This window comes from Taeniopygia guttata, chromosome 4, assembly GCF_048771995.1.
Source record: "Taeniopygia guttata chromosome 4, bTaeGut7.mat, whole genome shotgun sequence".
Lineage (NCBI taxonomy): Eukaryota > Metazoa > Chordata > Aves > Passeriformes > Estrildidae > Taeniopygia > Taeniopygia guttata.
Genome location: NC_133028.1, coordinates 9476398 through 9497745, shown reverse-complemented (window position 1 = coordinate 9497745; position 21348 = coordinate 9476398). Strand labels below are relative to the sequence as shown.

General features: G+C 38.5%; 1 protein-coding gene across 5 annotated transcripts in view; it reads right to left on the bottom strand.

The window, feature by feature from the left end:
* The window catches only part of RGS12 (regulator of G protein signaling 12), an 83291-nt gene extending 62174 nt beyond the window's left edge, over positions 1-21117 (bottom strand). For all 5 annotated transcript variants that reach the window (XM_030270639.4, XM_030270633.4, XM_030270635.4 and 2 more), the window contains exons 1-2: positions 20978-21117; positions 13424-15368 (exon numbers count right to left, since the gene is read on the bottom strand). In XM_030270639.4, coding sequence (XP_030126499.4) covers positions 13424-15280 — 1857 coding nt within the window. In that variant the 5' untranslated portion in view covers positions 15281-15368; positions 20978-21117. The remainder of the gene's footprint in view (positions 1-13423; positions 15369-20977) is intronic.
* Between the last annotated feature and the right edge of the window lie 231 nt (positions 21118-21348).

Sequence of the window (21348 nt, the reverse complement as noted above, 5' to 3'; positions counted from 1 at the left end):
TGATCATAGTGAGATTTGAATTTTAAGGAAATGTATCAGGACCACATTTTCAAAACTAGTTAAGTCATTTGCCATGCTCCTGAAAAGCCACATACCAAAATTCATTAAAGTTGACTTTTCCAGTCTCAAGTCAAATATCTTAAACATTCAGCATTAATTTACTGTATTAACATGAGCGATCAGTTAGGTTGCTAAAATGTACACACAATACATGTCAGTAATAAAAGCAAGATGATCCTGGTTCTTTCCTGTTTTAACTGGTAACCATTTAAATACTAAATATTTGCATTTTCTATGGAAAATTACCATCCTAGAAATCATCTCATCCAGCTTTTCTTGGAATGTTTATCCACATTTTTAAAAATCTGACTTTCACTACTCTTTTTAATAGCCTTGCTACTGCAAAGTCCAACTTTTGAAATCACACCGTATAAAATTGCAGGAACTTTTGTTCTGAGGAAAGCAACTCCCTCACTTGGATGTTCCATCACTAGAATTAGTGCTGCAATAATTAAATATAGTTTTTCTTGTGCCCATAATCATACTCTTTCTCCCTAAAAAGTTACCAGATGTCTGTTAAGCCACATAGCATATACATATCAAGTTTATTCCAAATGGCAAAGTGTAAGCTTGAACCTAAAATTAGGCACAGTCAGTGACTGGTGCTAAGCAGATGTACATAAACTTACTACATTACAAAGCTTTGTGATTATGTGCCTGAAATTTTGGATTCCTTTCACTGTAACATTCAATGTGAGGAAAATTTCTCCCTGTCTACTGATGCTTTTTTGCTTTAGAAAATAAAATACTTTAAATCAGAGCAAATTCCCCTCTGTTTCATGTCAGCATCTTTCTTCATTATAGTAAGCTTAAAAATATATTTATTAGTACTTTTATAATTGCTCATTTGGCAGATTTGTAATATTTATTAAATTTTCTATTTGTGTTCATTTCTTCCTTTGGGCAAGTTTCTGCACTCCAAGTTCTGAAATATTTTGGTCTCCCTTTGATCACTCATTGGAAAGTCTATACACGGCACATTAATCAAAAGAACAACCACAAATTTCACATCCTCATAGCCTCATGCCAACAACCACTCCCACAAAGCAGAGAAGAGCAGCCAGAGCATTGTAGAGCCTCAGAGATGTCTGCCTGTTTGCTAATTCCCATGGAGACAACACTGTTCTACAGCAACTGGGCTCTGGCCATCACCAGTGCTCTCAACAGATTCTGTTTATGAGCTCAAAGAATTGTCAAGACAAAACAAGAATCTGGATCCAAAGTTTGCAGCAGGGTTCATCCCCTAAACAGGCTTGAGAGTTCAACTTCATTCAGTATTAAAAGTGATCCCTTTTCCTGTGAAATCTCTTTCCCTCCCAGTTTTCTATTTACTAAGGTTTTTGTTTGGTTTTTTAATTGGCTGAGAAGTAAATTGGGCAGGTTGCGCCACAGCAACCTGGAAATCTAGTAGCTGGATATTTGCTTCCAAGGTTTTCAGAGAGCATTTACAAGTGCAGTATAAACAAGCTAAGGTGACCTTTGCTAAATGATCAAATAAATGTGAAGAGAGGAAAATTGCTCTCTGTAAATGTTGACAAGCAAGACCCAGTGGAATGAGGACAGTTCCTGTCTTTTTGAGCATCTTTTTGAGCACCTTTTAAAATGATCTGTTCATCCAGGCAGGTACTGCTGAGGAGGTTCACACGTGCCTCATCCCTTACACAGGAAAGTCACACCAGCCTTTCCTGTGTGGATGGAAAGCTTACACCTACTGCAGAAATCTGTGCCACACAGTGAACTTCACCTCCACCCCTGACTAAACTCAGCAGTATTCATTACTGTTGCTGCACAGCTGATCAAAACATTAACAAGCCTCCTCCTGTATGAATTTTTCTGTTAGAACAACATGAATATACAAGTACATCTATTTGATTTCACCAGTAGTCAAGTATGACCACACTAGTTCTGTGATTTTTAAATTTTTTTTTCATTTTTAATCCAAGAATTAGTGATAAAACTATCAGACTACCAACAACTCAGCAAATTAATGGCATCATTAATTGGTACTTTGAAACTAATGAAACAGTTACACAGTATGGATGCTTAGTGGTCTTTGATGTGTAACTTAAAAGTAGATGGATGCCCTGAGAGAACTTCATCTTTCATTGCAAATAAAAGGGTGAAAGGGAAAAAAAATGAAAAAAATATCAGTAGCAGACATATTTATTCAGAATAACAAATACATTTTCACTATTCATTCTATTTCATCGCCAAAAAAAAAGAATATAAATTGTCCAGTATTTATTTAAATACTAGAGACTGCCATATATGATGCTGGGAGATTAAGAACATGCACTATAAAAGTTTTTGAAAAGGTAACATTACAAATTGAAGGAAGAGAAACCAACTGTCTAAAGACAAATCTAATTAGATTACACTGAGAAGCAGATTCGAGATAAGATTAATTATCACCAGATGCCCATTTTGGAAATAATGCTGCCTACCTATTTGTTGTCAGAAGCATAACAAAGAGAAAAGAGGGAGAGCGGACAAAAACAATTTGTGAATTGTGTGGTATTAGAAAAGAGAGAGTAAATTAGCATCCAATCAAAGTTTTTATTTATGGTTTTTTATATTGTTATGCAAAACTGACTACTGAGCCCTGGATGGAACAGTAAAGATAAGAACAGGTTAAGAAAAAAGAGACCCTCGGAATAAAACAATGCTTAAGCAATGATTACAAAATATGAAAATGCACTGAACTAACCATTTGCCCAACCCATCTGGATAACAAATGCAATTAAGAAAATAATTTGAACTAACAAAAATCTCTTCTTTGCTCAGAAAAATCAAATTAATCATCTAGGAAATTAAGGAGAGCATTACTAAAAAACCCCAAAAGACTGCAATTCACAAGTATTTCATTTCCTGGGAAGTGCCCCTTTTCATCTTTTCTTGACTCAACTCCAGATATTCAGACTATGAAGGCAGAGCTCCTTCTCCAGTTCAATTTAAAAAATGGCTGTGCATACACACATGCACACAAATAAGGAAAGAATCATGTATCTTAAGCAAACAGCACCATTTTGGCAAATGTTTTTCATGGGACTCTAAAGAGCTGGAAATGAAAGTATCCATGGCTTGAACAGAAAACAGCCATTGAAAATAGAGTGTACTAATCAGCATGGCTAAAGAAATCCATAGTATTTGAGCACAGAGAGATTGTTAGTGCAATGACTGATATTAATGTCATTTCTGCAGTCTGTTAGACATAAAGAAATCATTGTACTTCTAAAGGTCTTTATTACAATATTAAGCAGATATTAAAACCCACTAAATTATCCACAAACATTTCAGAACAATAAATGTATGACCAAAAAATGGCCAGTTTGGAGCAACCTGGTCCAGTGAAAGGTGTCCCTGCCCATGGCAGGGGGCTTGGAACCAGATGATTCAAGGGCCCTTCCAACCCAAACCACTCTATGAAAAATATGCTGTTACATTCTCTGTGAGCTGCCAAGCTAAAACACTGACATTTGCTGCATGAACATTAGGCTGTAGGGTTGTTTGGGGTTTTTTTTTTTTAAATACATATTGCCTATAAGCCCTAGAACTGTTTATTATCCTACCTTAAAGATTCTCTTCCAAAAACAGTGTTGCTAAATCTACAAAATTCTAAAAATATCTAAATGGTCAACAAAATCTAAGAAATTCTATCAGAGAACAGAACTAGAAACTAAAGTCCATCTGACATTTTACTAAGTGCCTTCACCTTAGAAATTTAGGAATCCAGAAGTCAACCAAAAAGCACAGAAATTTGTGAAAACAAGTTGATCAGTGAGAAGCATGTGCTACCGCATACATCCTCTCCTATTTGCAATGCAGATACTTTCCACCCTGCTTTTACTATCTATCATGGTGAAAGTATAAAAGAATATATCTCTAAAAGCCTTTATCCTGTTATGATTTGTCAGATGGAGGGAAAACCAACAAAGGATTAAAGGAATTAAAGTACTGATGCTCTAAAAAATTCCATTCCTGTTTCTACTCTTAAAAAAGTAAAAATTAGAATGGATTGAAATACCAGTTAAATGTATAATCATAAGAGACAAAGGACAATGAATGGGGTCTGAGTCTTTAATTCTTTTTAATAAATTACTAGATTACCCTTTTTTTTTAGGCAGACAGGAAATGGCAAGTGCAAATATGACAAGGAGAACACTGAAAACGGGTCACCAGGGGAGGACTAACAGAGCAGCTCAAACACGTCCAAGTGAGAAAATGTCCAAGTGAGAACAATTTCTGTCTGAGAACAAGAATGGTGTACAAGAAAAGAACAAACGAAAAAGCAGAAAACATCGTACTTCATGCATAAGCAAGGCAGAGGGAGTGAAGGATGTGATTAATCTGAGACTGCAAAAGGACAGACAGAAAGAACAAAAAGTTTCCAATCTAAGATGATTTGCACAATTCTAATTATTTAAAGATAGAATGAAAAAGGATGGGCTCTTAAAAGTATTTAAACAAGCTAGGCAGGAGTCCCATATAAGATTTTTGGCAGCTGTGGCAGCTGCAGCTGCAGCTTCTGACCACTCCTGCAAGCTCACAAATTGCAGCAGGCTGTGCCCTCATCTCCACTGACACCAGAGTTTACAAAATGAAATAATTCTGTTTCTAAGGCACATCCACAGATGCCAGCACAACCCACAATACTCTCTGCCAAATCTGGCCTGAGCACCACAGGAACTCTTTTAAGCTGGAACTACCAAAGAAACACAATGTGAAACTATGACAGCCAATATGTGACTGTAACCTGGAGCCTGAGTGCACAGAAGGAAGTCGATGAAACCTGATCAATTATTCAGAACACAAAGAAACCAAACACCTTCAGAAAACATCTTCAGTTAGCTTAAAGGAATTCCCAGCTATAGCACGAGCTGTACTGTGCTTCATATTCCAGCAAATGCACTTATCCAGTATTACAACTTTGTAACAAATTATCATATGCCACAACCTGAAATTTCCATTTTGTGCTAAATAGTCTTTGTGCCTCTCTGCAGTTATTGCCTGGATATTTCTAATAGATTTCCTCTCCTCTGGTACCAGTTCTAAAGCTGAAGGTGCAGGAAGGGGTTAGCAAGGAAGGAGGCAGGCAGCTATTGGAGCACAAGACTAAGGAAGGGGGAAATTTTTGTTAGGAGTTCTGGCATCCCTGACAACAAAAAAATACAGTGAGCTGGCAGAAGGAATCCAGAAAGGGGAGAAAATGAGAAAGAAAAACTGTGAGGCTTTAGGCCAGCTTCCAACAAATTTACAACTTTTCATGGAAAACACATTATGGTTTGTGATCTTGAGAAGAAACTAAAGGGAACTAAATCTGATGGGACAGAGGTTTTGCCTGGTCTGTGGAAGAGCAGCAAGAAGGAAAGGTAAAATATAAGAAGCAAGGTAATCAGAAATGTTTAGAAAGTACTAACAAGCTTGATGATCTACATTTCTAGAACTATGCTTTCAAAACTGTTTCACAACAAAAGTTAATCTCGTAAGATTTGAGTGAAATAGTTTTAAAAGTTTACATGTTTGATTAACAAAAGCATAAGAAAGCAATGAAATGTGATGAACAAAGTTGTAGGAACTCTAAGACACAAACATCATTACCAGCATGCACTAATTTTCATAGAAAATGTTTTTCCTCCTGTTCAGATGGAACAAGTACACTATCCTATATCCTGGCCATTCAAGAGAATACAAGAGGAGCATGTACATGCTAGAATGGTCACACAGAACTGTTTGCTTCAGTTTAAGGAGCTCAACTACTTAAGGAGCTCAACAGAATTTGGTATGTTCCATGTGTCACAGAACTTAATCATACTAACTATAAAATCACCAAATTTTAATTTGTTCTATCTCCAGCTCTTGAAGCTTTTAAAAACTCCCACTGTTTTTAGGTTTGATTCTGTGACTTTGTGTGGCAAAGTGCATAACAGTTTGGAGCCCAGATACACTGACCACATAATTTGAAACTTCTGTGGATATTCAAAATGTACTGAATTTAATCCTGGCTGTTGAACCAGAAGGGTTCAAGGCTGGATTAGCAGTTCATCTTTAAAAAGAATGTAGGTTTAAGACTTCAGAAAGTAAGTTCCTGATTTAGACCTTTCTGAAAAAGGATGGGAAACAGTAATGCCAACGAAGTACACAAAATCACAAAAAATAGTGAAAGGCTGTGCTCCCCTCCCCTGGCCTGTCCTGGGGAGCAGCCAGTGCTGGATAAGGTGTCTGTGCTGGCAGAGCCAGGCTCCAGGTGCTGTGCACAAAACCAGAATGAAGGGACACCCTCCAGGCTGCCCTGCACTTGTGTCATCATCACGGAGGGACAGCACCACACAAAGCCCCATTAGATGACAGAGGGTTAAAAAAAAAAAAGTCTATCATCATTCAAACTTTAGTGTCAGCTTTTCTGCAGGCTTTAATTACACTGCAATTCCCGTATTTTTTTTTCCTTTGTTGAGGTACACCAGGATGACAAAGAATTCAAATGCTATATTCACCAGTGCTGATCAACAGATTTGGTGACTTTTAGGAATACTTCTTTACTGATCAGATGATAATGACACATTTCACTCCCTTCTAACCATTACAATGGCATTTCAAATGCCAGTTTGGTCCATGACACAAGGAAGAATGTTGCAAAATTTCATATAAGATCTGTAGGGACTCCAGGAAGACACAGAAAAGAGACTGTCCTGACATGACCATCCAAGTAAATGAAATTTAATGCTTGTGTCCTGTACTAAGGATATTAGGCATAAAACACTGACCCATCTACACTTCAGTCTATCCTAATCCCTTTTCAAGCAAAAGAAAAAAACAAAACAAATCCATAACTTTTGATGTTATTTATGCATATTAAAAGTAAGATCATTTTCTCAGTATAACTAGATAAAAGTATCTTCTATAAGTTGGAAGTCTGGTAATTGGAAATTGCAGAGGCACAGAAAGACCTTACTACACTAGGGGAAAATGTGAAGAAAAATACAAAAAAGGACATAATAACTAGTTTCAAATCATCTTGAACATTAGGTAGGCATTAGCTGGGAACATTAATTCAGTATATACAAATAATCAGTAACAATCAAAACTCTGACCAGGAATCAACATAAAAGGGAAAAAAAAAACCAAGAAATAAGCCTTATGAATACATTGTCTGTCTACACATTTTTAAAACTGCTTATAACTCTGGTAACCCATCTCAAAAATAAAATTACAGCAACCAATTATATTACAGTTATGAAAAAACATTTGGAAAAGATAAGACTAAGGTGACTTCTGATTGGAAAGTAAGTGATTGATGATTGAGGTTTAAAACAAAAATAATATCACTAAGAGAAAGTAGAGAGAAAGATTGTTAGTGTTTCTCAGGACAAATATTAGCAGGTATGAAATGAAACTATACAGAAAGTACAATTATGTGGTATTTTCTTTCCACACTAATTAAACTGCAGAATATGTAAGTCAAGTGATATCAGGAATGCCAATAGTACAAGTTCACATAAGCTTTAGCAATTCCATATTTATTCTTGTTAATTAAAGATCTTTATTCTACAAGGCCCTATTTCTTGTCCAGTGAAAAACTGGTGTTTTACAACTCTTTTTCTCCTCTAAATCTTCTCAGCTGCAAGGAATTCAGATCTTTCTGAATTCTGAAGACAATAATTTTATAATCTCCCATCTCAAAGCTTTTATGTTTAAATAAAAATATTAAGCTAGTTTTCATTATTTCAATTCACTCTGTGCTAAATACTTTTTCCATGCCATTTTCTTTCTAGTACACAAACTTGAAATGAGGACATTTCACAAAAGTCAGCATCACTCTACAGACATTTACTGTCCAGATTTTATCTAATTTCTTTTTCAAAGAAACACACCCAGTATTATTTGGGCTTTTTATACACTTTGAAGATCCTAGAACCATTTTTAAAATAAATTTAAAAGATTACAATTAATATGAAAAGGCTGCATGGAATTACTAAATATTTAATTGCTTTTCATTTTCTCTAAGCGAAGATCAGAGGACTTATTTCCTATAGATGCCTCTTTGCAGATTAATTCACATTAGCACATTCTCAGATCCAGCTTGGTGTTTGGGATTTTTCTTGAGTGCTCTTTAAGGTATATAGGTAGATCTCAAATCAGATCTAAGCCTCTAAATCCAAAAGTGAACATTAAATTGTACTGCATAAGAATAGCAATCCAGCTGCCATTAATTCTGTTTTTTAAACAGCTGTTGGTGGAACAATTTAAGCTAGTGAGCAAACAGAATTCTAAAGGAAAGAGAAAAAAACATGTAATTATACAACAAAAGAACAAATATGGGAACCACAAAGCTTTGCCAATATTGTCTCTGCATATAAAATATCTGCTTTGCAGTTAGTTCACCATCCAGTTACCAACAGTAAAAACTGCAATCCTTGGATCTGAAGCAAATTACAGATTTTCACTGCCAAAAAAAAAAAGAAAAAAAAATTAATTTTTAAATTGGACAGCATATCTTTTTCAGTAACACTTGCTTTGGAAATAAAGACAACTCTAAAGTAGTTACAGTTAAACTTCTGAACAAAACAGAGGAATAAAAATTGTTTTCCAGGAACTAGATTAGCAGGGAAAGATGCCTTAGTGAATCCCTTAGTACTGCTTGCCTGTCTTCTCTCTTCTACATTTTTACAATATTTTCAGGAGCTGAAATTATGAAGGCTACCAAGCAGTTGATTTATTTTATTGTTAAAAAAGAATACACATTTGCAAAACTGTTGTCCAGTGAGTCTCAAGAATTAAGAATTTTCTATTTTGTCTTCTAAGATCTATAAATAGGATCCAACTACAAAGTCACACTTTTCATCAGCACAAACAATAATGTGATCAAGAGAGAAGTATAACAAGTTTGAAACAGTAAAGGATTTCTGAAAGCCAATACCCAACATTTTTAAAAACTTTTTAATTACATTTCAACAGTTTTGTCATCTTCACTTGGAATAAACCTAGGACCCAAGAGTTAGTTATCAGGCTCAGGCTGTAAAACCTCTTTTGATCTTCAATGTTATGCTCACTGCCACACTATTAAAACAGACTTTCTTTTTAAAAACAGAGAATGGTGAGAGGTCAATGCCTAAGATTCTGTCCTTATGGAGAGAGAATTCAAAGACTAAACTGACTGTTATGAAGCTTTCCAGTGGAAAAGGGAGTATTTTCCCAGTAAAACTTAATTTAAAACAGTAATGAGGAGACATATTTTTGGCCAGGCACTAGCCTGAAAACAGAGAGTGAGGGTTGAACAAAATCAAACATATTTATATTAATTTAGTCTAGAGGGAAAGGAATGCTTCCCTGTTCAGCAATTTCTCAAGTCTCTTGCCAATTCTAACATCCCCTGATGTTTTCATATTGCTTATGGTGCTTTTCATTTGCGTCACCCAAAAATCATGCACAGGAGCGAGTAGGTAAGTGACTGGAACTTAGTGGGATGCTAAAGGAGGTGGGAACAGCAATGCAACAGCAAAGGCAGGACAGTGCAACTGGAATTACAAACAAAAAAAGCAGGAATTATTCCATTCCCACTGAAACCACAATCAGACTCCTCATGTGGGTCTCACAAACCTCACAAGAGCACGCCTGACCCCTACCCAGCATCAATCTCAGAGCAATTGAGAAGCTCATTGTCATCAGAAATCTTCCTCAGTTGTTCTCACATTAAAAGACACCTTGCCCTCCATGATCTGCCTTTTCAGTAAACTTCAGCAACATCATCAGGCCTCTCCCTGCTTGTTTTCATCTGAGACCTACAGAAGACATGGATGCCACCAAAAAATTCTCATTAGAATATTAATTTTCTCATTTCTTCAATAGAAATTCTCATTGTCTCCTTTATTCAATAGAAATCTGTTCATGTGACACTTCTAAGAAAAACCAGAAATGTGAAGTTCAGTACAGGGAACAATGTGAGAGGTGCACAGGGCCAGAGATGTCTTCTGGTAGGTCTCAGTCAAAAGAGGCGGACTAGAACCAAAATCTTCCTGGTTTAGTTCTCCTTTTGCCTTGCACAGAAACCTTTTTAAAAGGTTTTAGAAAAGAATGAAATATGTAGCAAGAAGAAAGTATGTGTTCAGTAATTTGGGGATAATTCATAATTAGAACATTTTAAAGAAAACAAGAAACCTCATGCTATCCACTAACAAAAAAATTAGGCATTTTTAACTATTTTCCACGATTCACACTTATATTGACCTTTTAAATGCCTTATAGCAGCATAAAGAAAATTAATATTTTAAAAGTGGGTTTGCCAATTATCAGAGAATTAATCATAATTCTAGTCTGTGAGCTGAAAAAAATCATCATTAAAGGGAAAACAAAGCTCAAAAAATGTGATTACTTGCTTGTAACTGGAGGTCTGAAATGCCATATCTATTCCTACTCACAAGAAGCACTTCCCAGGCTCAGTCCTGAAAGTGCAATTTTAAATAGATATGTTCACTTACACTTTCTCACATCTGCTCTTGTGTGCCGTACAATTCACAAATGTTTTGTAAGTGCTGTTATAAAATCTGGAAGCAGTTTATGCCCATCTTACCCCCCACTAGTATTGTACAGTACAGCATATTTTTCAGAATTACATGCTGTGATCATCACAGTTTATCTGCACAGCAGCTCTGCTAGAGCAGAATTGCATCCAGGAACTCACGTGTGATGAAAATTCCAAGGAAGACAGAGTTTTATATGGAATTACAAAATCCATCACAAGAATCTCTAGCTTTGGTAACCTTTTCTCCCTCTATTGGCTTCTACATTCCCACTCACAGGATGTTTTACCTTCAGTATTGATGTAAAGACAAGAGCCATTTAAGTGCTGTTCTGCCAAATGAAGACTTAGACTCAGCAACCAGGTTGTAAAAATATGAATGCAATCCTATGTGGCCACTTTATACACTTTATTCTGAGACTGGAATGAGTCTGAGCAAGCTGTGTAAAATAAATCCTCACCACTTAAAAAGGTCACAGGAAGCTGAGAACATGTAATTTTCTAGAACACAGGAGCTAACCCACCTGAACAATGGTTTGGAATGGGAAGTTTTACCTCATCCCTTCACACAAAATAATAAAGTCTGAATTTATCTCTTATGAAAATGAACAAGGGCTCTAAGATGCAAATACAGATTTTCCCTATTTCTGCAGCACAGAGGTATGATCATCAGTAATAACATCCCCTGATTATTTACATGAAAGATTTAAGATGAGAACATTGTACAACTTCATCTCTGTGAATTACTCCAAATAATCTTTATGAGTTTTTCTCATCAGTTTCAACAGCCTTCAATAATACTGAAAAATTAAATTAAAATGAAAAAGAGGGTCTGTAGCCTTAATGAAGAGCTTAAATGCTAAAGCCATGTAGGAACATTTTAAATGTGTCTTGCAAACAAATTTGTCAATAATCAAAGAAAGAATGCCTATTTTATTATCAGACAGACTTGAAAGGGAATATTTAGATACTTAGTGTTGGTTTATGCTGATCTGTGAGATAGAGTAGGTGAAATATTATTACTCTTTAGCCACATGTAGAGCATCTTTGATCTCAAAGCATAAAATTTTCAATGATATTTTAGTTAGTATAATCTTGACTTCCATTAAATAAGTGTTTCTGAAAAATATCTAATCCATATTACTGTCATGGACAACACTGCAAACACAAACTTATTACACAGACCCCAAAGGAATTTCAGCAGCATCCAGTGCAGCACTTGGGACCAACATCCACCATGCACCTGCACCGGGTGCTGCATATAAAGAGGCTTTTTCCTTGGTCCATCAGCAAAGACTTCAGGGCAGCACATAGAATTGAGTCTTAAGTGATTTGGGTGGGCAGTGTTTACAAATTTAGTGTTTTCTGTTTGGCTTTTGAAAGTATGAATCACCTTGTATTTAAGAACACTTGAAATTGAATTTTATTGTGAGTCTGGAAAACATTGCTGCCTGTAGCAGTGTTCACCTTAACAATACAATAGTGTATAACTATTGTACATACTAGTTTATTTCTTTTTATTTTCAGCACAAAAGGCATACAATAGAACGTACACTAAAATTGCTTGCTTTACAGTGCAGGAAAAGAAATAAAAAATATTTTCTCTTTCCAAACCAAACCCAAAATGTTCTGAAGTTCTGCAACCTAATCCCTAAAAAGGTTTTGTTTCTAACAGTATGAAACAACTAATTAACCTCTACTGTCATTCACTTGATCAGCAGTAGTGAATTTTTAATCAGGTGAGAAAAAACCACATTTTTTTCAAAACAGATTTGGATAGCATGATGGACAACTGAAACAATCATACAAGTAATACACAAAACTTTCACATACAGTATTTTTTATGCTTTTTGTGCTGAAAATAAAAACAAACAAACTAGTATATATAATAATTATACACTAGTGTATTTTTAAGGTGAACACTAATATAAAAGCATGGAATGACAAAGCTTCCTGAAGGCTAAGAGTATAAGATTCTGTCTTTCCCTGGAGTCAGCAAACATTTCAGATACAAAACTGCTAGTGATCCTTTCAGTATCAGAACAATGGCCTCCACTTTACTAGAATTCCAGTTATCAACAACAGACTCCCCTGAGATTAGCAAAAGTGTGTGTTACAAAGGGTATGTAATCATCCTGAATACTCTTCCCACACCTTTTTTTTTGTTTTTTAAGTCTCCTCATTTTGTTTAATAGTAGACAAAACAAGAAGAAACTAATTTGGAACAGAATTTGATTACAGGCTTGCTGGCAGAATGTTAGCTTTGTGACCTACCACTACCAGTTTTTTATGTCAGTTTTTAATGCTACTTGTATTGAGAGGTTTGCTGGAGTGAAGTTTGTAATAAAACAGTCTTATTCACTTAAAAGTGTATAATCAAGGTTTTTGACCGATCATTAGACTACGTTTCTATAAAAATAGATGCCATTAAAATAATAGCATTTGCAAGCCAGCCTTCTACAAAAAGGATGCAGACTAAAGATGCAGATTGTTTCCATTCTTTTGCAGCCGAAGGTCAGAAGAAACTGAAGTTGCTAAAATGTCATGCCTTCTTTTCATTGCAGTACCACTTAAACATTTGGAAACAATGAAGAGACAAGAAGAAAAGTGAGAAAGCCCTGACAGACAACACTTCCAGCAGAAGTACAATTCCAGAGCTGCACTCAATTAAAGAGGAATATGAAACGCCTCTGCAGACGAGAGCAGAATGTATTATTTTTTTATCTGAAATGTTGCAAATTATATAATACATCTTTAAATTTTAATATGCAACTATTACTGTGTAAAAATGCCCTAGGCAGATGGGTTTGGGTGGGGGGGTTTTAAGAACCAACCCCAGCATGTTCTTACCTTTTTATCTTCTTTCGATTTCCTGATACTGTGCGGAGGGCCAAATTTGTTCTGAATGCAGAACATCTTCTTGGACCATTCACTTTTGTGAGATTTTAGCTGTGGCTGACCAAAGCTGCCATCGACTCTGTATCTGTCAGCTGGAATCTTACTCATTGGTGGAGGAAGGGTCCCACAGTTCACACTGGACCAGCCATCTGTGGAGTCGGTGTACGACTCCTGGTCGCTGGCATTTCCATGCTGCCACTCCTGTAGAACATGCACAGGCAGCCACCTCTGATTGCCCAGGCCTGCAGAGTTTTTCTTGGATGGGGGTACTGAATTTCGGGAGGAAACCAATGGAACTTCAATACGAGCAGAAGGGCTCAAGTGTTTGCTTACATTTTGGGACTTATCATTCTGAATTACTTCTAAAGGTATGTTTCCTTCATGCTCATGACAGAAGCCATTCCAATGGGAAGCAGGCTGATTTTGTCCCCTTCCTACTGGATTTTCCCATATGCTGCTAGGAATGTGCTTACTTGGAGGGGTCCCTAAATCAACCACCAGAACTCTATTATTCTTTTCTTCTTGGTTGAAATTTCCAATTCCACTATCGCTGTTGCTGCTCGTACTATTATTCTGATGAGCATCTGCATCGCCATCAAGGAAAGCCCTGGCACGCATCCCCTCAATCAGTTCCCCCATATCCCTATACAGGACAGAAATAAACTGCAGGACAGGTAGAGATGATGTTGGAAACTCCAGGCAGCCATTTGTATCTGGATCTGCTGTACATTCCAGTCCAAAACGTCTTGCTATACCCTGGTGAATTTTATGATGAAATAATTCAGGATCCACCATAAAAACATGGCAAGATGTCCTCAGGACCCCTTCATCTTCCTGAGCCAAGCTTGCATCATCATTTGTCTGCATTGTAACTAAACCAAAGAATCTTCTATCATCTGGACAAACAGCACTGAATGCCAGTTTCTCTGCAGGATATTCTGCCACAACACCTGATTTGTCACTGCAGAGCTGAATACAGTCGTGCATTATCTTCATCATCACCAGGGAATGGATTTTTTGCTCTGCCCGCAGACGTCTCATGCAGCCACGAATGGCCTGCAAACTCTCTGTTTCCAAATTTGCAGTTGTTGAAGGAAGTTCAATGGACCCTAAGTAACCTACAATCATGGCAACATTCAAAATGCTTGCATCTAACCCAAAGTCTTCTGCACTTTCCAGTCCAGTTCTAAAAACTGAATCATCATTCAGAACTTTGGCTATTTCTTCCTTTGACAGTAGGTTTGGATTGCTTACACTTTCATTGCCAGTTTCAAATTTCATAGCAGCAGAAACTGAAAATGATCTTTGTTTTGGTGCAGAATTATCTGAGTTACCAGCACAAAGAGCGGGATTCTCAAAGATCATGTTGAAAATGCCACCAGACTGCATTTCTTCAACAACTTTCTCTGCTCTGTTTATACCCAGAGCTTTAGAGTCAGGTTTGGGTTTCAGCCACCCCTTCCCGTCATAAAAACCAACTTCTTCATCGCTTGAACATGAATCCATATGACTAATCCCTTCAGCAATGACCATGTGCAGGACTCCAGAACATTTCCCTATAAGTTTCACTACATCTTCATGTGACGCTTTTTTCACATTGATTTCATTAACTGCAAATATCTGATCTCCTGCTTTAAGTCCAACATAATCTGCAGGGCTTCCTTTCATCACACAACTAAGAACACAAGGAGCTTGTCCAGAAAGGGTAAACCCATAACCTGCCCTTCCTCGAGCAACTTCCACGCTTCTTATCCGTGGAGGAGCATGCGTGTTGAGTCGACGTTTGACCGTTTCTCCTGGTCTGTACATTTTCAATTTTTTTTCCTTAAATAGGAAAACTTCTATTCAGTCCAGCTTTTTGTCATGTTTCAAGAGCATCACTCCATCTGATGAAGTTCTAAAAAAAAAGAAAGAAAAGACATTTTAATTCTCATCGTATTTCAGGTTTTTTAGCACCCAGTATTCCTTTTACTGTTGAGAAAAAATTGCTAGTGAGCTCTACCAAAAACTATTGCCAGAGAATTAATGAAATACTCAGAACAGTTTGAAAAGAACAGGTACCACAGTGTTAATTTTAGTGATAAGAAAGGAGTTGCAAATGCAAATAAAGTTGCTGTCCAAAATGATAACATGACAGAATAGCAAAGAACAGGATCCAAGTCTTTTGATGTAGGGTCAGTGTTTTTTAAACTAAGCATGTTATGTCTTCCCCAACTCTCCCACATTGCCTACTATTCAGTCACCTTCTGCCTTACTGCACCATTATACTACCACTGCATAGAGGAAATCCTTATTTAAGCTCATACATCCTTTCCCAGCAAAACAAAAGTGAGAGCTCATGCTCATCTACTCAGCTATACCTCACCCCCTTTACACTCAGTGTACAGAAACAGGTACCACATGTATCATGTAAAAGAGATTAATTACCCCTTGAGTTGCCTGTATCTCTCCACTGACGGTAAAGGCAGCTTAAAATAAGTATCTCACTTCAACTTTCTTACATACATTTCATTCACATATGCAATGAAAAGTGGGCATTCAGTCATGTATCAGACCAAAGGGATCCAAGATCAGATTTACAGTTACACCCATCAATTAATCTACTCAAAACAATTTGTCAGATAGCAAACACTGTAAAAATCCATTTCAGACCATCATTCCAACATCCATGTGTTTTAGTTTAGCTTAAACATTCAAAAAAAAAAAAGGAGTGAAAAAGACACATGCTGCCAGTATCTAGACATGACTTTACAATTAACATATAACAGCTTTGAATGAACAGCAAGAAGCAGAATATTTCACTACATTTTGGTGTCAGCACTGAAGTCTGGATGTCTTGTTCTAAATATACTTGGGCAAATTCCATTGTTTTAGAGAGGTTTCCCCCACTAAGCAGGTTAAAATGTATTAAAATTACTAATATAAATAAAAGAAATTACAATTTGTTCAACTTTTGAAACTATGCCCTTGTTGCACTATATGAACCCTCACTTCCATAGGTCCGGAGGATGACTGACAGAAAAACCCATGGGACTACAGCTATATAAAACTGCAATAAACTCCATCTGAGCAAGTGAGAACTAATGTGACAATAATTTCTCTGAGGCGGTCCACAGATTTATTCTTAACTCAGTCACATTGTAACATAAAGTGTATAAGGTACATGGAAAGCAAGTATCTTGCACATGTGGGCAATACGCAGGCAACATTTTAGATAAATGCATTCATATATAAATACACATACACACAGAGATAACGCATTTCTTTATCATATCTAAAGTGCTAAATTAGTGGTGCCCCACCCAATATCTGCATGGACTAAAAATGACCAAGAAATCCTACTGACATTGCTCTCAGCTACACAAATAACACAAAACACACAGAGACTGTGATTAAATCCACAGCACACTACTTTCACAGTATTTCTGCCTGGCTTAGAACAAACAAGGCAATTACTTGAAAAGTTTTACCAATTAAAAGCCAAACCAAAACTAACGCGCTCCTTGTTTACCAAATTTAAGAAACCACTGCCACCAAATTTAAGAAACCAAATATTCTGCTAGATACTCAACTGAAGGATGTAATTCCCACAGGATCCTTCCAAACCCAAAATAGGACAGATTTCAAGATACCAAAAGATATCCAGTTGGCTTTACTTCTTGGCGTTTAGTTTCTTTGGGTTGGTTGTTTTTGTTTTTTTTTTAAACAAGGGAACATCAGATTTTATGTCTCAGTGCAGCTGTGACTATTCAGTGTAGTATGGTTTTAGCAAATTGTTTTAAGGTAGCAATGATCCAGCTTCATTAACGATACTTTTCCTATAATTTGAGACAAAAAAAAAAAAACCTTGATGTTAAGAAGTAGTGAAACTTCACACTTAACCTTTAAATGGAAATGATAACATGCTTTGCAAACATTTAACCAAACTTAACCCTTACATTGCTGTAAGAAAGCCCCATCAACTGGCATCCTGTCTCATATCTTAAATGTTGTTTGACTCTTTACAGATGGAGCTAAACTTGGGAATCAAGAGGTCACTGTGCATTCAGCTATCTCTAATTAGGTCTAGTACTTTTTGAGAAAAATCATTAAATATTTCAATATACACTCCTCCAAAAAAAAAAAAATAGAGCTAACAAATGCCCAACAGTAAATAAAAACCTTCTATCTAGGAGCTTGAATATATACATGATCTAATTTGCCTTATTGTGAATATTTCTGTTTTCAGCTGTCTGGAGAATAGCCTAACGTGACCCCTGGGTACCCTCTGAATCTGTGCTGTTAACCTGGTTACCATAAAGCCCAACAGTATCTGGCACCTAAAACTGTGCTACTAGCTTGCAAGAGGAAAGGAAACAATTAAGAGAGTATGAGATTATAAATAATCTCCTTTTAAAAATATAATAAAAAACAGTGTTTACTAAAAAAAAACTTAAGATTCAATATTTTAATGTTGAAGTAGCTGATAAGAAAAACAGATGTTTTACAGCTATCTCTCTAATCTATAAAAAATATCCTAAATGTCATTATAAAAAACACACAGTGAAAATGTAGTTAGGCTGCTCGTGGGAAGAAAAAAACTCCAGTGTTTTCTTACGTCACAATTCTGTATTTGCTAAGAGAGGTTTTCCTTTTAACTCTGTTCACAAGTGAATTTACCTACTTGCTTTTCTAACCTATGACCCTTACACATCAAGCATTTATTGTAGATGAGAACCACTGACAATGAAATGTTATTCAAAAACCTGATGATTATAAAAACAAAACAGCAGACTGTTAACACGTTACTTTCCTCTAAGAATGATGTTCCAGAGGTGTGAATACTTTCAGCTATATTGATATATTATCTTATATACATACTATAGTAATATATTTCAGTTATATATATTTGTGAAATTTTGTGCGTGTAAAGTTAGGAACTAATTCAACATCAAAGGGTTTTTGTTATTAATGTGTCTATACACTAAAAAAAAACAAAACAAAAAATACCAACCAAAGAAAAACTGTATTACTTCATTAGATCACCTCTTCCCTCCCTCAGTACCTGAATATTACTGCACAAATTTTATGCTAATTACACGCAGGACAAACAACAGCTCATTAAATTTACCTAGGAAACTTCAAGACAAAAGCCAAATATTTCTCTTCTGCGAGAACCCTCAGCATTCAAGTATGTTTTACTGCAATAATGGCATGACAGGCCAATAGAAAAATTATGAAAATAGTGTTTCCCCTAAGCAGAGATTAGTTGATTGTCAAACTGTTAACAGACTAGTTCAAAACTAAATTATCAAGTTATCTAATTGCTAGCTTTTCTCCTAATTTCTTTGCAGACTTGAAACCTGGAGCTGAAGAGATATGGCACAGAAATGGCACAAACGTCCACAGTTCCAAAGTAATAATGTCTGAACATTCTTTTCCTGTATTAAATTATAAAACATGTAGCTTATCCAGTGAAACAAAAACACCAATTCACTTTCACTGGTAAAAAGCTTTGTAGCTTTATAACTACAAAATATTTCACAGAACATTTCAGGCAAAACCACTAACAGGTACACATTAAGAGTTGTTCAAGTATGAAATAACATAATTTGTCAATACATCAGCTTTGACACAAAACTGCAAAACAAAACAAAACATACAAGATTTCTGCCAGCATACATTCTGGTCTACCATTTGAATCAATTATTTGTAGGGTACAAAGCACAAAAAATACCAGTTACAGTTGAAATGTACTGTATCCCACAAACACTGCATTTCTGTATGCTTTTACATGTCCATGCTAGCTTCTTATGTCATTTTCAAACCCTTTGCTCTAAAGAAAATAACATGTATTTGCTTACTTTCAAGGGAGAAAGGTGGTTTGTTTCCTGCTTCTGCTCTCGTTATCTCATAGCAACAAAGAGAACAGAAACAGGAGGCACGCTCCTGCTACAGTCCATGTTAAAGTGTAACTGAACAGCTACAGAGGGCAGCGAGGGAGCCCCTGAAGATCAGGAGCACAGAACTGACCACCACTACCTCCCAAAAAGCCTCTGGAAATGAGCTGGTACTCAGCATTACAGGATCCATGTTGATGTGCAGAGACACTGTCTGGCTTCATTCTGTCTGGCTTTATTTTGTTTTTCAGTAGTAGTACTGTAAGACAATAAAGTATGCAAAGTGGAAGTGCACAGAGACTGTTCCCTTATCCCTCACACAGGTCTTGAAGTAATGCAAAAGACTCTTCAGCAGGGGTGCCAGTTGTTGAGGTAGAACTGATGCCAAGTCTCTACAAAGCTCAAATGAAGCTGTAACATTTGAATTCCACTAACTATTCAAATGTGGTACATGTTTATAGACAAGTTACACAAGAAATGTAACAGCTCAACCTGTAGAAGATAGCTACCAGTTGTTTGAGAACTTGAGCAGGACAACGTTTTAATAAAAAAATCTCATCAGCATTTCACAATTGGCAAGACAGGCCATTATGTTTCCTTTAGGTGTAGCTAATGTAATCATTCAAAAAATACTGACTGTAATCAGCAACAGCGGGCTAAAAACTAGTTATTCATAAAAACTCTTCTCCCACTGAAGACAGTGTATGAAGTGTAAAGAACAGAAACAGGGCATTTGCTGTTTTGTGTGACAAGGCATGTGAGTAAGGACACAGTTTTCTAAAGCTATCGTACAGACAGTCATGCACCCATAATTCCGACTAATTTATTTGCTGTATTTCAGAAGGTGGAAAGGTTTTGTTCGCAGTTAGGCATTCCCCCCACCCCCCCTTCTTTTCTTGCAAATTCGTTCCAGAACTGCTGGGACGCCGCGCAGAGGGGCGGCACTTGGGGCGGCAGCAGCGACACCGGGCGGGACGGGCTCCAGGACAGCCGGGAGGGCTCGGGGGATCCGCGGGGCAGCGCACGGCGGGCTCGCTGTGCACACACAGCTCTGCACACCCGCTCGCCCCGCTCCCGGGGAGGCTCCCGGCGCTGCCCTCGGCGGCTGCGGGGACATCCCGCGGGCACCGAGGGCGACCCCGGGGGGCGGCGGAGCGGGCGGCGGGTGCGGGGCTGGAGCAGCGCCCCGCGGGGTCACCCATTAACTGCCCGGGCCCCGGGGCAGCCGCTGCCCGCGGGGTGGAGCTGCGGGGAGGGGAGAAGCGGCACCTGAGCCCGCAGGGACGATTTGAAAAATCAAGCGGTAAAAGACGGGAGGGCACGGAGCGCCCGGGACCCCCCCGCGGGCAGAGCCCCCGCCCCGTCCGCGCTGCGCGCCGGGGGTCGCGGGCAGCGCCGCAGCCGAGGGGCGCGCACAGGGGCGGCCAGCGGCTCCCGTCTGGCCCCTCTGCCCTCGGCCCCCGCCGCCGCGCTCCCCTCCCCCCTCATCCCCCCTCCCGCCGTCCATCTGCCGTCCCCGCTCCTCCCGCCGCATCCCAGCGGGGTCCCGGGCAGGGCGCTCGGTGGCGAGGGGGATGGGAGAGCTGGGCGGGCTGCGGTGGGCGCTGCCCCGCTCGGACACACTCACCTCTGTCCCCCGGGACTCCGGCGACTCCGCCGAGGCAGCGGCTGTCCCGGTCACCGGGGAGACGGCGCCGGGCCCGGCCGCACGGCGCTGCGGCGACTGGCTGCCCGGCGCTGTCAGTCACCGCGCCCGCCCGGCGGGGTGGCGGTCGGGTTCCCGGACAGAGAAAGGGGAGAGACAATACCCCGCGCCGGAGGACTACAGCTCCCGGCGTGCCCTGCGAGAGGCCCGCTCGCTCCGGCCGTGGGGAGCTGGCCGCGTGGGGCATGACGGGGCGCGTAGTTCCCTGGTCTCTCCGAGCTGCCTCGCCTCGCCCTGGGCTCCGGCGGGGCGGGCAGTGCGCAGGCGCGGGCTGGCGGCGGCCGTTCGAACGG